At 53.1% G+C, this 16,120-nt stretch overlaps 1 protein-coding gene and 1 non-coding gene across 3 annotated transcripts; both read left to right on the top strand.

The window, feature by feature from the left end:
• The first annotated feature begins 1,249 nt into the window (after positions 1-1,249).
• ODC1 (ornithine decarboxylase 1) lies at positions 1,250-9,744 on the top strand. Of its 2 annotated transcripts, XM_021697822.1 has the most exons (12): positions 1,250-1,448; positions 3,968-4,113; positions 4,468-4,601; positions 4,881-5,054; positions 5,234-5,406; positions 5,886-6,020; positions 6,139-6,220; positions 6,413-6,496; positions 7,269-7,431; positions 7,604-7,716; positions 7,802-8,016; positions 8,712-9,744. In XM_021697822.1, exons 3-12 carry the CDS (start codon positions 4,500-4,502, stop codon positions 8,854-8,856), a joined length of 1,386 nt encoding a protein of 461 aa, XP_021553497.1. In that variant the 5' UTR covers positions 1,250-1,448; positions 3,968-4,113; positions 4,468-4,499; the 3' UTR covers positions 8,857-9,744. The 2 variants fall into 2 exon arrangements, with proteins under 2 accessions (XP_021553497.1, XP_044775037.1); XM_044919102.1 differs by lacking the exon at positions 1,250-1,448 and having other exon boundaries at positions 3,725-4,113.
• Positions 2,924-3,056, top strand: LOC123326116. The gene has a single exon (XR_006540895.1). It is a non-coding gene; the product is annotated as a small nucleolar RNA SNORA42/SNORA80 family (small nucleolar RNA).
• Positions 9,745-16,120: the final 6,376 nt, after the last annotated feature.

Here is a 16,120-nt window from a genome sequence, read left to right as displayed (position 1 = left end):
GTGGGCCACACCCCACGCTCTAGGGTGGGATGTGATTGTTGCATTTTGTCTTCAAGGGAAAGAATGGTAAAATGAAAGAAAAAAGAAGTGCCCCGCGTTCCTTCTCCCCTCCCTGGGGTCAGCGGTGGGGGGCAGCCCAAACCCCAGAGGCACAGTCCTCCACCAGAGGCTGCACGCTCTTAGGGATAACAGATTTCCCAAGGCTTCTGCCTTTATGGATTCATTGTGCAGACTCAGTTGCTGTGCTGGGACTTACAGGGCTCTCTCAAAGCGAGGCAATCGCATCCGCCCTTAGAGATGTCTAGTCACTTACGAGTCCCGTGTACTATGGTAAAGGGCAGTGGAGGGGCTCATTGGCCTGTGGCCCCTCTACCGCCTTCCCCTAAGGCCCTTAGACAAGCCTCTGGCTTAATACTGCACGTGTGTCTTCGCGTGGCCGTCACTGCCAGCCATCTAGAAGGAACACACCTGGATACGTTTGTTGGCGCAGTGGCTCAGGAGCGGCCGGAAGCGGTGCCACCAACCTGCCAGGTGACCCTGAGCACGCACCTTGCCCCTGTCTACTTCTGCGCCCCGTTCTTGGGGTGAAGCCAGAATCGTTCCAGGTCCCTTCCTCGGGGCTGGAGGCGCCTGGCAGGAGGGGCCAGAGTCCACCCGGGGGGGGGAGGGGGTCCACGTGGCCCGCTTGTGCCCGCGATCTCCTTTCTCTGCCCTAGGACACGAGGCATTTAAAGCCAAGTAGAAGAACAGTTAATGCCCAGCGCGGATGCTGAAACTCGGCTTCTGCGGCGCCCGCTCCTGCACCAAGGTTGATGTCCCGGAGAGCGGCGGGCCCGGGAGGGCCCGGGACCTGAGGCGTCGTGCGCGTGCGCGGGCCCGCCGCAGAGCCGGGAAGGGCGCGAGGCCGCCGGGGGTGCCCTGCGGCGTCGTGCGCGTGCGCGTGCCTGCCGCAGGGCCGGGAGGGGTGCGAGGCCGCTGGAGGCGTCCTGCGGCGTCGTGCGCGTGCGCGTGTCTGCCGCAGGGCCGGGAGGGGCGCGAGGCCGGGGGCGGGCCGGGTGGCGCTCGGAGCCGCTGACGTTGAAGGGCTCGGCGCCCCCCATCCTCCGTCCGGCCGTGGGTTGGCCGCCGCCGCCGCGCTCCGCCCCCTTCCTCGGAGGACGCCCGGACGGAACCGATCGCGGCTGGTTTGAGCTGGTGCGTCTCCATGACGACACGGGCGGCGCTATAAGTAGCGGAGCGGCGGCTCGTCGGCTTTGTCAGTCCCCTCAGCCTCCGCCGCCGCCGCCCCTCTGCCAGAGCTCCGGCGCCACCTCGGGCCGGCGGTCCTCCGCGGGAGGGAGCGAGGCGGCGGGCGGCCGGCTGACGGGGGCGGCGGGGCGGCCGGCGGTCCTGCGCGCTCGGGGGCGGTATCTCCATGGGGCTGGCCCGCGGCGCCCGTGCGCTCTAAGGTGAGAGGGGGCGCGTCCGGGCGGTTGGGAGGCGGGAGGAGGGACGGCCACGTGTCGCTGCGCGGCGGGCCGGAGGCCCGGGACTGACCCCGCGCCTGGAGCTGCGAGGGACACGTGGTCGTCGCGCCGGCCGCGGGTCCCTGACCCTGGTGAGCGGCTACCCTCCGGGGCCTGAGTTCCCCCGTGAAGCGGGACTAAGAACTCCCTGACCCTGCGAACGCCCGGCGGCCACCGTCGCCGCGGCCCGTCCTGCCCCGGATCGTGCCGGCTTAGGGCAGCCGGGGCTGGAGGGGACCGCGGCTCACCTCTTCCGAACCACGTCAGTGGGGATTCTGAGCCGGAAGCTGTTGGGAAGGCCCGTGGTGCTTTCAACCGCTACTCTTTTTTAAAACCCATGTGGCAAGCCCGGCAGCAGGTGCAGACGTAGGAGCGAGCCCGTGCAGGTGTCGGGCTCCCATCGCTCAGCTCACCTCGTTGTCCTGGAATTTTGTTTCTCTTAGTTTTCGTGTACAGAGGAAATGACCCGATGTGGAAATTCGCCGACGTTGCTAGAGCTAAGATACGAGATAGCCTTGTAGTAACTATGGTAATACATTCTCCATTAACTGTGCCTTAGACTTGTCTGTGTAAGGAATCTTTGAATGACTTAAGAGATTTAAGAAAGGCCTAGAATATTGAGATCCCAGTTCGGGCGAACAGACTTACACGTAGGAGGCAGCCCTTAAGATTTTCCAAAAAAGCTGATTGTGGTTGTTTGAGAATCCCAAATAATTGGGAAGTGTGGAGAGCAGAACCTCTTAGAAATGTCTGGGGAGGACAAAGAATGTGTTGACTTTATTTAAAGCTAAAATTGGGCATAATTTAGTTGACTTGTGAAATTTTTTTTCAGTTTGTTTAAATTGGTCTCTGTGTCTTGTATAATACTTTCCAATTGGCAGGAAAGAATTTCATAGCAGAAGAGTGCTATCTTGTGCTCACTGATCCATCATTTTAAGTAACTTAGCTATACAGAACACTAAAAGGTGAAGTTTCTCTATATTGTAAGTTATTAAAATAAAGCTTTAAAAGATACTTAATAGTAACATATTTCAAAGTAATAATCTCCCAAGTTTAAGCTTGAACACTGACTAAAAGCATTTTAACAAGACCCTAACTAGCCCAGTCTGTCACTGCGTGAACCTGAGTTAAGTGTTAATTTTATATAGCCAAAATGGGTTTGCTGTCCCCTTCGTCTCGACTTCTCCTAGAGGTGGTTTCGGCAATGTAGGAGGTTGACGATGGAAAGTCACGTTAGATCAGGCCTGGAAACGAGTTCTACCGGGGGCGCCTGGCTGGCTCAGTAGGTAGAGCGTGCGACTCTTGATCATGGGGTTGTAAGTTCGAGCCCCACGTTGGGTGTAGAGATTTTAAAAAATAAATAAAATCTTAAGAAAGAAAAAAACCACACAACGACAACAAAGGACAAATTCTACGATGCATGGGTTTGGATTTATGGCAGGCTCGTCTCCCTGGGCCTCTCATAGTGTCCCATGCCAGAGCAAACTGTGGCCCCGAACCATTGCCTGGCCTCTGTCATAGGCTGCGGGCACTGAAGCGGGTCGCACAGTGAAAAAAAGAAAGTCCTGCCTAGCAGAAGTTAAATAGGTTAAAATCAGTAATTTTAAGATCGCTCATTTACCAGTGTCAGATTTCGTGAAGACCAAGGACAGTGACTCTGAATGTTATGAGCTTTATTTTTGCTTATTCGTAATTCATGTTTGCTTCCTTGCTTTTGTTATTCTTAAAGTTAGCCAAAAATTATTTCCATATGATTATTGTTCATAGCTAAGCAAGGATGAGGGTGCGTGTAAGGACAGATGAGATTTGCAGAATCACTGACTTGGTGACAGGCAACACGGGTTTAAGAATGCTGATTTCTGCTCAGATACAGCTGCTGTAGTACACTGTGTTGATAGGAAGATTGCTCACTGTAAAAATACATGCATGTCATGAAAATAAAATAGCATAAAAATTAGCTCATAAAATTCTTAGGAAACTTAAGGGCACTCAGTAAGTTTAGCCTTAGACATTTCCACGATGCCTTTTAGTTATTAAAAATTCTGTGTAAGACTTACTGAAAACAGAAGGTGGATGTTTATAAGGCGCCTTTCTATAATTACTGAAATGCTGTTTTAAGCATCTAAAGAAATGAAACTGACCGTTACAAAAATCTTTCCATTTTAATGAAGTGATTCTGAAACCTGCTTTCTGTAGGTTTTTTAGCATGAATATTTGAAGTGCTTATTTTGAGGTATATAGTAGTACATACAGAATTTTAGTGTGTTGCTTTGAGAAAGCCTAGTGTTGAATCTACAGTGTCCTTGGACTGCATAGAGGTTTATGGAATCCTGTGACTTACACCTGAAATAATGGGATTCCCAAATCCAGCAAGTGAGCTATCTACAGAGAGCACTTGAGCAGCACTGCTTCCTGTGTGCTCACAGCCAGTGCCTGATCTTTCCATTTGATGTACTCCTAAGGTGGACCAGCAAATTCTGTTTATCAGAACATTTCCACTGCTGCACCTGAGGGCACACGCATCTTCAGCGGGACTTGGAATTCCAGAGAATTGCCTTTGTGAGAAACTGGCAATAATTTCTTTAAATTCCATCTCTTAGTTTTCCATGTAAGTATTCATGGTTGTTGTTAAGAATTACTGAGTATTACATCAAAAACTAATGATGTAATGTACGGTGATTAACATAACAATAAAATATTTTTTTAAAAAAGAATTACTGAGTATTGGGGCTCCTGGGTGGCTCAGTCAGTTAAGCGGCTGCCTTAGGTCATCCAGGATCTACCAGGATCTAGCCCCACATCTGGCTCCCCGCTCAGCGGGGAGTCTGCTTCTCCCTTTCCCCTGGCCCCCTCCCCCCCACACTGTCTTTCTCAAATAAATAAGTAAATAAAATCTTTAAAAAAGAAAGAATTACTGAGTATTGCTCCCGCTTCTGAGGAAATTTCTCCACCCTGTTTGCAGTTTGTTACGTTTCGGAGGAACTTCAAGAAACCATGAACAGCTTTAGTAATGCAGATTTAGACTGCCATTTCCTTGATGAAGGCTTTACTGCCAAGGATATTCTGGACCAAAAAATTAATGAAGTTTCGTCTTCTGTAAGTATCTTAAGTTGGTGCTGACAGCACAGCTTTGAAAATGCTGGGCACATGAGTGAGAGACTTCAGTGCGGTCTTAAGGAAATGGAATGGAACTCACACGTCCTGTTAGGGAATTCAGAATTTATTAGCTGCAGATCACTCAGTGATAATAGTGATGTTCGTGTCAGTGGCCAGGGTAAAGAGAGGAGGGTTCGTTGATGGGAACGAGAGGGGAGGCTACATGTGGGATGTGTGATTAGGCTGCTGATGAGTTCCCTGCACCCACTCTTGCTGTAGGATGATAAGGATGCCTTCTATGTCGCCGACCTGGGAGACATTTTAAAGAAACACCTGAGATGGTTAAAAGCTCTTCCTCGAGTCACCCCCTTTTATGCAGTCAAATGCAATGATAGCAGAACCATAGTGAAGACCCTTGCTACCATTGGGACAGGATTTGACTGTGCCAGCAAGGTAAGCAAAAGCAGCAGGACTCAAAAATGATGATCTCAAATGGCCCTGGTTGGGCACATCAAAGTTGTGTTTCTTGGGCAATATATAGTAATGAAAGAGGGGGGACTGAACTCCCGTGTTCTCCTGTTTTTTTCATTGATTAGCTTCCTATATATAACGTACTCTCTCATGTTTTTCAGACTGAGATACAATTGGTACAAAGTCTTGGGGTGCCTCCAGAGAGGATTATCTATGCAAATCCTTGCAAACAAGTGTCTCAGATTAAGTACGCTGCCAATAACGGAGTCCAGATGATGACTTTTGATAGTGAAGTTGAACTGATGAAAGTTGCCAGGGCGCATCCAAAGGCCAAGTGAGTGACTCCTCCGTTTGTGGGCAGGGCAGGGTCACATACGGGATCTGCACATTGTCAAACTCAAGTTCACAGTTGTGAGATTTCTGTACTTTGGTAAAGTATAAAAGTCTGCTGGGTCAGAGGCAAAGTAGAAAATCTTAAATCCTCTTGATGAATAAAACTGTAGGAGACTCTTGGGGTGCCTGGGTGGCTCAGTCGGTTAAGCGTCTGCCTTCGGATCGGGTCATGATCCCGGAGTCCTGGGATCGAGCCCCGCATCGGCCTCCCTGCTCGGGGGGAGTCTGCTTCTCCCTTTCCCTCTGTTCTCTCTCTCGTTCTCTCTCAAGTAAATAAATAAAAATCCTTAAAAAAAAAAAAAAAAAAAACTTATGAGACTCAAATCACAGGGTATCAGAGCCATGAATTCTTTTTATTCTAACCATGGCTCTAAGTGGTCTTCTGTCATGGGAAATTTGATAAAATTTTTCTGCTTCTAGGTTGGTTTTGCGGATTGCCACCGATGATTCCAAAGCAGTCTGTCGCCTCAGTGTTAAATTTGGTGCCACACTCAAAATCAGCAGGCTTCTTTTGGAACGGGCGAGAGAGCTAAATATTGATGTCATTGGTGTCAGGTGAGATCTTGGTGGTGGCATAGGGGCTAAGATACTAGACAATGCACGTTTTATAGGCTTTTCTCCCACTGTGAATAGTAATTTTCAGAAATAGCATATTCTCCTTTCTTTGCCCCAGCTTCCATGTGGGAAGTGGCTGCACGGATCCTGAGACCTTTGTGCAAGCCATCTCTGATGCCCGCTGTGTCTTTGACATGGGAGTGAGTATATGTAAACCCAATTCCGGGGCAGGGGGGTGGGGAGCAGGGCTGATAGTAACTAGACTCAGTTCTAGAATTAACCTTCTGCAGAAGTCATCCCATATTCCAGAGGCTTAAATCCATCTGCTGCATACATTTTCATGACTTGTTACCAATCTGGCTACTCGACTGACTGAACTTTCCTGACTCTAGGCTGAGGTTGGTTTCAGCATGTATCTGCTTGATATCGGTGGTGGTTTTCCTGGATCTGAGGATGTGAAGCTTAAATTTGAAGAGGTAATTTATAACAAAAATGTTCATAGCTATTTTAGCAAGTTCCATTTTGGTGTAGTTCAGAACTTAAGTGTTTTTAAGTAATAACAAAAGAAATTGTACAAACATAAAAATGCCTTAGTATGATACTTTCAGTGAGTTCTGCACTATTTAAAATTGTATTTAATGGCTTTGGTTTTCTAAACCACAATGAGTCAATTTACCCCCAAATCGTGGGAAATAGTTGATTACTTTAGGAAAGAGCATGTGGACTTCGGTACATCATTACCCCCAATGGGGTTTTCTAAATTTTGTACTTTTCCTTTGAACATTTTAATTGTTTTAGTCACTTATGAAGTTAAAGTGGACATCTTATTAAGTGGACCATTATGTGGTGGTTGAGTTTATGAAATAGATCCACCTTCTTCTTAAAATTTTGTGAGATAGGCAGAATAGAGTTTTATTCTGTTGGCGTGTATTTGATAGCTTAAAATATTTAGGCCCCTTGATACCTCAGTAAGCAGTAATACATTTATAGTACTGTTTGATAGAATCCTACCTGTAACATCTTATAAAGGATGGGGGGTATCCAGAGGGGAATCCAGATGAAACCACAGGGATATGCAGGCTGGGTTTAGGGAGATGCCAGTTGGTTGGTTTTTGTTTCGCTGCCGTCGCCCGGTAGTACACCTGCTGACGCCTGCGCTCACGTTTGTTCTAGCCTGTCACTGGTTCTCACTCTGCCGTGAGTTCCCCTTGATGACTGTCCTCGTCTGTCCCCGTCTGTCCCTTGTAGATCACCAGTGTGATCAACCCAGCCCTGGACAAGTACTTCCCGGCCGACTCGGGGGTGCGAATCATAGCGGAGCCCGGCAGATACTACGTTGCCTCAGCCTTCACGCTCGCAGTGAACATCATTGCCAAAAAACTCGTATTAAAGGAACAGACAGGCTCTGATGGTACGTATAAAGGACGAGTCACGCAAACAATGAATCCTGAAACACTACATCAAAAACTAATGATGTATGGTGATTAACATAATAAAATTTTTAAAAAAAAAGGATGGATCATTGCACGCGTAGCTGTACGTTGGTACAGAAAGTGGTAATTGAGACTCCTGTGCCTTTCCAGATGAAGATGAGTCGAGTGAACAAACCTTTATGTATTACGTGAACGATGGAGTGTATGGATCGTTTAATTGCATCCTCTATGATCATGCCCACGTGAAGCCCCTTCTGCAGAAGGTACTTCTGAACGTAGTATATACAGCAGTGAGGATGTGGGGTCATAAGCAGGGTAACTGGTTACGTTTTTCTCTCTCAAATGTAGAGACCCAAACCAGATGAGAAGTACTATTCAACCAGCATATGGGGACCAACATGTGACGGCCTGGATCGCATTGTCGAGCGCTGCGACTTGCCCGAGATGCACGTGGGCGATTGGATGGTCTTTGAAAACATGGGTGCTTACACGGTTGCTGCTGCTTCTACTTTCAACGGGTTCCAGAGGCCGACTATCTACTATGTGATGTCGGGGCCGATGTGGTTAGTGACGACACATGTTCATGGTTTGATAAGAGCAGGTTTCTGCTGGCTCTTGTCTGGTTGAATAAGAAATCGTCTTGTTTAGATTAGATGTAAATACTAACAAGGTTCTTAAAAATAGTTGTTTTCTGCCTGTATTAGGAGTATATGCTTTAGAGGGGCGTCTGTGTGGCTCAGTCGGTTAAGCGTCTGCCTTCGGCTCAGGTCATGGTCCCAGAGTCCTGGGATCGAGCCCCGCATCGGGCTCCCTGCTCGGCGGGAAGCCTGCTTCTCCCTCTCCCACTCCCCCTGCTTGTGTTCTCTCTCTCTCTGTGTCTCTCTGTGTCAAATAAGTAAAATCTTAAAAAAAAAAAGAATATATGCTTTAGAAGATTTGGGAAATACAAATGGAAAGAAAATTCTCTGGTGATACTGATCTGTATTTCTTTTCAGATTTTTATGAAGGTGTAACTATTTCAAAAAAAGCCTAGGGTATTTCTATATAAATAGAATATTGTAATAAGCGCACGTGACTTGTGCTTTCCCTGTTACTGAAAAGGTGGTCCTGAAGAAAGGCTTGCTTTAGAAATACACTGAACTGCTTCCTGATGACGTAGTAGCCGAGGAAGTAAACAGGCTCATGAGTAAGTGACTCTCATGAAGCTGCCGAGTCCTGGGGACTCAGGGTTTCTGAATGTGCCCCTTCTGTCTCTCAGGCAACTGATGCAGCAGATCCAGAACCACGACTTCCCGGCCGAAGTGGCGGAGCAGGACGTCGGCACCCTGCCTGTGTCCTGTGCCTGGGAGAGCGGGCTGAAGCGCCCCCCGGCCGCCTGTGCCTCCACCAGCATCAACGTGTAGGTGCCTCTCCTGTAGCTGTTACCTTCGAGTTTAGCTTGAATTGGGGGACTTGGGGGGGACCGTTAACTTAATTCTTGCTAGTTTTGAAATGTCTCTGAGTAGGGTTGGCACGGATGCAACAGTATGGAAGACTAGGAGATGGGGTCACTTATCTGTGTTCCTATGGAAACTATTTGCATATTTGTTTTATATGGATTTTTATTCAGTTTTCAGACACGCTACTAAGGCGCGCCCCCTGCCGCTGAGCAAGCGTTTGTAGCTTGAACACTGCAGGGCGGGCCGGAAGCTTAGTCTTGTGACCTGTTTTAAAAATAAAGTATCTTGAAATAATGAGGCATTGGGGAATTTTTACAATGTGTCCATTCCAAACGGCTCACCTTGAATGTGTTTTATAAGTGGGAATTGATGTTTTGTCCCACCTGCTGAGAAAGTTGTCCCAGAGGACTTAGGAGTTGGTGGTCTTCAGTATTTTGAAAATCTGTCGAAATGCCATCTTCCTGTTCAGCATTTTTATTTCAAGTACATGAGTCTTGTATGAAGTTTGCTGTGGATCCTCACAGAGAACAGTGGATTTAGCCCGCATGTAGGGAGAAGGAAAAGCGTGGGTGAGGCAGGCCATCCCCTCTGCTGCTGACACGGCTCAGCCCGCCCCGAATGTCCCCAGAAGTGGCTGTGAAGGAGCTCCTAGAGCCCTTTGCTAACTGCCTTGTGTCAGGGCTGTGCCCCGGGAAGGCCCCAGAAGCCCCCCAAGCGCTGCCTGCGGGACCCATGTTCCCTTCCCACTTGTCTTCTCTCCGGGGACAAGTTGCAGAGCTGCAGGTTAGGAATGTGGTACAACATTTGGCAGTCAATTTACTTTAATAAATTCAACAATTATCCTGTGTTGTAGATCTCTACCTTCTTTGACCTTGACCACTGGCCTTTTATGTTCTCTTACTCAACTCGTACCCCTACCGCCCCCAAAAAGGACATCAGGCTCTCATACAGCGTAACCCCCAAGATGAGAATGTCGAATCGTGCAGTAGCCATACGTGGGGAAGGAAGGCCGTGCAAAAGCCAGACGTGGCCCTAGGATGCCACTAGTCCCCACTGTCACTGAGCAGCATTGTCTCACCGGCTCCAGCAGGGGGCCGTGGGAAGACCAGAGTCCAGATGGGAGGGAGTACTGCAGCTCCTTTCATCTCGGGGAGTAAGTGAAGCCAGGCCCTCCAGCTAGGGCTGTATGAGTACATTTACTAAAGGATTTGAGGGGAATGACCTGTTCTCTAAAAAGCCACCGTCCCCCCCCCCCAAGACCCGAGTTCCACGTGGACACTGCATTGCTGTGGTTGCACAGTCCCCCCTCTTCCTTGGCCGCTCAGCCAGACACGGGCTGGGCATGTCCCCAGCTCTGCTCTCCCTTCCTAGACTTGAGAATGTGGATTTAGTTGCTATACTACGTACATTCATCAGGAGCTACAAACAAAATAGTTCTGACTGGAGTGGGGGCCAAGGGGAGGGAAAAACCTCTTAAAGTGACCATTTGTCCCGCTTCTGTGAGCACATCCTTTTCTGACTCCTCAGGATGTTCAAAATAAAGGAATTGGTGTTGAGGAATGGGAGCTAGTCACCAAGTCTGGAATCTTGGTAAATTAGGCCTTCTACCAGGAAGGGCTTGAGATCTCCTAGTGGCAGCAATGAGCTTGGATGGAAAAGAGAAAGGGCTTTCCACTCGAAGTATGCCAAGGATCTGGAAACTGCTCTTCTCTCAGCCAGTCGCCACCCAGCTGTCCAGTGCCAGTGGGGACAGAAACAGCTCTAGGTTGTCCTGTTCCACCCACACAACAGCCTCGGCCTCAGCCTCACTCCCGACAGCCTGCTTAAATTGCTTGTAAGCGCCCACAGTTTCTGGGCTCTGCCAAGGCCACATTCGGGTCTGGAGGGTAATGTGGCCTGGCCTGGGCCAAATGGCCACCTCTGGTCCTTACACCTGGGAGTGGGCAAGTGAGTTTAGCCAAAGAGGATAGAGATCTCAGATGCTGGATATGTGTCAACACTCCTCCAAGACCCTCCAGGTCCTAGGTTGCCGTGTGCAGTTACCTATTGCCATGTGGTGAAAGATGGCACTGCCTAGGGGCACCTGGGTGGCTGGTTGGTTGAGCGTCTGACTCTTGATCTCAGCTCAGGTCATGATCTTGGGGTCGTGAGATCGAGCGCCACGTCGGGCTCAGCACGGGGAGTCTGCTTCTCCCTCTCCCTCTGCTCCACCCCACACTTGAGTGTGAGCTCGCTCGCTCTCAAAAAAAAAAGAAATGGCACTGTCTAGTCATTCACAGAAACCGACACTTCCAGACTTAGCGTGTGAAGTGACTGGCTCTGGGCCTCCACCAGGCAGCGGGTGAATTTTCCTCCTGAATGTGCTGGAGACTCCAGATAGGCCCCCCATGGGAAGGGACCCAGGGCTCTCAAGCTGTTGGTCCAAGATGAAGGCAGTGGTCTCAGCCTGCATTCAGTTCACTCGGGGGAGCATCTTCTGAATACGGATCGTAGGGCCCACCCCACACTCCAGAGATGGGGTAGTGTGGGGAAACTGGGCCAACGCCTGGAAAGTGCAAGAAGAGCCTCCCCAAGTCCTTACATAGTCCATCGGAGGTGAGAGTTGTAACAGAGCAGACACAAAATTAACACATTTGAAGTCAAAAAGGTAAGGGACAAACAACCACATGAGCTCAGGGCTGACTTTCTAAATATCGGAAGGCTCCGGTCAATAAAAGGACAATATAATAGAAAGTAGACAAGTCACAAACATGGATTTACAGAAAAGTCCGAGTGTGAGACTTCCAAACTCGAGAAACGCACATGAAAACAGACTACCCCATGTCAGGTGGGCAGATGGAGGGGTTGCCTCGGCCGCTGGCTAAGCAGACGTGCTCACACTAGACGGGAAGGGAGCTGTGGGGGTGATCTCTTCGGAGGCCACTGGGCAAAACCACAACCCAAACTGTCTGACGCAGCTATGTAAGGATTTCCTGACAGAAACCCCCTCACGGGCTCTTCACTGCACTGTTCACAGCACACGTTGGAAACACGCCACGTGTCCACTGAGAGGGACAGGCAAGATGACAGAGGGCCGGGGCCGCGGCCGCTCGCACCGGCAGGAGCTCATGGGGCCCGCCTCCCAGCCACAGTGCGGACGAGCAGGGTGAGGAGCAGCGTGTCGTGCGCTGTGTGTGTGTGTGCGTGTGCGTACGCGCATTCCCGTGTGCACGGGCCTTTCGGGAAGAACCGACGCACGGGTGCGGGGAGCATCGGGGCCTGAGGAGGCTGCACAGCACTTCCGCATGTGTCCGCATCACTTACTACAGAGATCACGAGCCTCCCAAGCGAGGAGAGAGGCTCCGAAATGAATTGCTCGCATCCGATGGCACGGCGGTGGGCAGAGGCAGGCCACGTGGCTCCCACGTCCACTTGGCGCTCCTAGCCTACAAAGACGTTGCTGAACTTGAAGCCAGAGAGGCCAAGTGACTCATCTAAGGGAGCCAGTGAGTCGGGAGCACCTAAGAGGAAGGAGGTGTCCGCTTCCCTGGCCAGTCTGTGGTCCTGGTGACTCACTGAAGAAAAAGAGCCGTGGCGGGAACGTGGCCGGGGTCGTGGCTCCGGCCCTTGCTCTCCCTCGGTCTCCTTCCCACTCGGGCCGGCAGCAGCACCCGTGGCTTTGAGCCCCGGCCAGTGGGCGCCTGGAGCTGCGCACACCCAGCCCCTGCCTCCCTACCAGTGACAGGGCCCCACCGTAGCCACCGACCCCTACAAGCGAGGCTTTCGAGTCCCTCGAGTCCCTCCCTGGCGGCTGTTCCGAGGGAGGGTCAGGGACGCTCAACGAGGCTCATCGGAATGTAGTGCCCGGAGGGAAAACGCCTGAGACGTCCCTGCTGCTCTTTCTGGGAGCGGAGCATTGTTCCATTGTTCATCCTCTCTGCTGACTAGAATGGGGAGGGTCATGAGCAGAGTGGCCCTGGGGGTGGCCTGGCCCCTGCAGCTTCTGACCCACCCCGGGGACTGTGCACACTCAGCTCCCTGGCTTGACAAGGGGAGCTGCCAGACTCAGCAAATAAAAATATAAGATTCTGCGTGGGACAGAGATTCGTTGTCTGAAACTGAAATTTAACTGGGCAACACTATCGAAAGGCCTCCGAGTCCTGGGTATCAGGAGCCCAGCCTCAGCCTCTGGGCACTGTGTGGCCCACAGAAAGTCAGGTGCTCCTCGGAGCCTCAGTCTCCTTATCTGACAAGTGGAACAGGGACAGAAAGCTGTATGAGGCAGGCCCAAGTGGCTCTGAACCCAGGCGGGGAGGCCTTGGGGATCGATACCCCAAGCCTGAGACCGCCCTCCCGGCTGCAGCCACCAGGGGGCAGCAGCACCTCGTGCTCCAGGCTCCTCTGCTCAGCTGGGAGCTGTGACCAAACTGTCAGGTCACAGGGTCACTCAGCAAACCCTTGACCAGGGCCCCCGAAGAGCCCTGACTGTGCCAGGAGGGCCGTGGGAACAGGACATGCTCTGGCTCAGACGGAAATCCAGGGCCGGCCACAGCAGTGGATCTGGGGCTTTGAGGAAGGGGCTTCAGGCAGCCTGGGCCACGACCAGGCCACTGCCCCCCAAAACTCTTCCTGAGCCCCAACAGGTGAAGCCCATCCCCCAGCCCAGCTGTCGCCCCTCCTGCCTCACACCTGCTGCACCAGCCCTGTGAACAGCCTTGCCGCCCTCGCCTTTCCAGAGTGGGTAACAGCCCCAGCCACCTCTGGAGGTGACCTGGTGACCCTGCCCACTGCCCCACTTGCCCTGGACAAGGCCCTCCCTGTCCTCTCCTGTAAGACGGTGACGCTGAGGCTTGGCCTCCTTGCTGCAGTGTGGGGGTAGGGGAGGCAGAGGGGCGCTGCTCTCAGGGGATCCCCCACCCACTGCGCTCTCCTTGGAGCCGGGGTCCAGGTCCCTGCCTGTCTCCATGCATTGGTACCTAAGGCTACCAGTGCCATCCCCATCTTCACATGGTCCCAGGCCCACGTTCTTCCCACACCAGAGCTGCCCCCACAGGGGTGGGGGTCCAGTCCTAACCCTGGCACATCCGGGGGATCGAGGAGCCCTTTGGCAGCCCTCGCTCTGAGCTGGAGAGCCTGAAGGGCAGATGTCAACCCAGGGCGTGGCTTCACCCGGCCCCGAGGCCCTGCAGCCCTTCCCTCTGGCAGCCGACGTGCAGGAGAGGACAGGGAGGGCCTTGTCCAGGGTCACGGGGCTCCTCAGTGGCCAAGCTGAGACCCGTACCTCTGCCTCGGGGTCCAGGGCCGCTGTGGTGCAGCTCCAGGGAGTAGGGATGGGCCGCGCGCCAACTCTCAGTCATCATTCCCCGGCCACTAATCCCATGCTGGACCTGGCACTGGATCCAGGGGCAAAGGGGACCGGAATGAGATGGATGGACAATATAAGGTCCATGCGAGGGAAGCCGCGCTGGGAGTGAGGGGACCGGGCGCGGGGGGCTATAGGCACTGTCTGGGGGGAGGCGGGGAGGGCTTTCTGGAGGAAGGGACATTTGCATGTAGTCTTAGAAAGGGCCCGGAGTGTGGGTGAGCATGAGGTTCAGGGAGGAGGAGGAGGGAAGGCTACTGTCGCCTAAACTGGGCTGGGCTGGTCTCTGCCCGGGATGTGCCTGTCGACACGGACAGACAGACGCACGCTCCAGCCTGGACCGGCCAAATCCACACCGCTGGTCCCCAGACACACACAGACACACAGTGCGCACGTACACGCGCGCACACGCACAGTGCAGGGGGCACCGTGTGGGGGCTAGTTCTGATTCTGCTACTGACTTCTGGGACCTGAGCGAGCCTGAGGGGCCTGGCTGATGGCTCGTAGAGAGCTGGGAGCCGGTGGTGGGTCTGTGGGGCCGTCCGCTCCCTTCCCGGGGCTCCGCCAGAGGCCTGCAGGTGGAGCATGCGCACCACGAACGAAGCAGTGCGGCCCGGGCGCAACAGCGGTGCGGGGCGTGCGCGCGCAGAGGGCGTGCGCGCGCGAGCTGGGGGCACACCCATGCCACGGGCAGGGGAGACGGGTCAGGATGGACCCAAGTGTGCCCTCTCGTGAGCTGCAGGAGTCGGGTGGCCGGGCGGGTCCTCAGAGACGGCTCCCCTTTGGGTCTGAGCCCAGGGACGCCCCCCACCCCCCAGGAAAGCCTCAGAAGCTGCTGGGAAGAGCCCGTGGGTGATGGAGGGGGAGAGGCCCACTCTTCGCCCTCCGGGGGCAGCTGCCTTTCCTGTCCAGGTGCCTGCGCGAGTCAGGCGGCCCTCACCGCATGGCTCCTCCGACCCCGCGCCCTGCGTGGCGTCCCGCACGGCCATGGCCCAAGCTCGCCCTTGGAGCGTCTGCTCCATAAACACGCCTCCCTCCAGGCCCAGGCTCCCAGGGCTCCCGCACCACTGCGTCTCCCACGTCGACTGTGCCTTCACCCCTTCTCTTCTGACAGGCCTTCTGGATGTCCCCCGAAACAAGGAGAAGGCCTAGCCGCAGGGCTCAGACTCCATGCAGACCGCCCAGGGCATCCGGCCTGAGGGAAAGCGGCGGAGGCGCCAGGCCCTGAGAACGGGCCTGCGGGGAGGACGCCCCTCGGCCGCTGCCGGGGATCAGGCCTGGGTGCCGCAAATGCGGCCCCCGCTGAGCCCTACTTAGGGACGCAGGGACGAGCCCCTGCATTTCCCCAGACACGTGGGGCCCTGAAGGTGGCTTCAGCTCCCTGAGACCATTCTGTAATTAGAGGAGCCCCAACTTGGGTCCTTGGTAACTTATCCCGGGCTCCAGTCCCACATCTGCCCCTCCTTTCTGGGGCAAGTGACTGCCCTATACCCCAGTGGATCCATCTGTACCACGTGGGTAGTAATGCCCGGCTGCAGGCTGATGGGACGTGTACATTAATACATTCAACAGCATCTGTCCTAGGAAGCCCTCAGCAAACGCGGACTCACGTTTTGCTGGCTTAATGCTGGTTCCCACCGAGGAGGCCAGCCCACCCAGAGAAAGCCTGAGGCTGCAGTAATGAAAAGCCCGGGTTCAGAGTAAGGGGGGGTTAGCACTGCCCTCACGGGGGTTGACCATGGCCTACCCACATGAACGGCCTTGGACATCACACCCCAACCTCCCCACTCTCCCCTCCACATCCCAGGGCTTCGAAACATGTTCCTACTTCAGGAGTTGTTCCTATCGCTGTATTTCCTCCGGGCGGGGGGGGGGGGGGGGGGGGGC

This window comes from Neomonachus schauinslandi, chromosome 10 (genome assembly GCF_002201575.2).
Source record: "Neomonachus schauinslandi chromosome 10, ASM220157v2, whole genome shotgun sequence".
In the NCBI taxonomy this organism is placed as follows: Eukaryota; Metazoa; Chordata; class Mammalia; order Carnivora; family Phocidae; genus Neomonachus; species Neomonachus schauinslandi.
The sequence above is the reverse complement of the archived record's forward strand: the minus strand, read 5'-3'. Positions and strand labels throughout refer to the sequence as shown.

Excerpts from the sequence above, each read along its gene's own strand:
- ODC1 (XM_021697822.1), top strand. The coding sequence starts at position 4,500 with ATGAACAGCTTTAGTAATGCAGATTTAGACTGCCATTTCCTTGATGAA. Across the intron at positions 6,021-6,138 it reads ATTGATGTCATTGGTGTCAG|CTTCCATGTGGGAAGTGGCT; the intron begins GTGAGATCTTGG and ends TCTTTGCCCCAG. Across the intron at positions 7,432-7,603 it reads GGAACAGACAGGCTCTGATG|ATGAAGATGAGTCGAGTGAA; the intron begins GTACGTATAAAG and ends GTGCCTTTCCAG.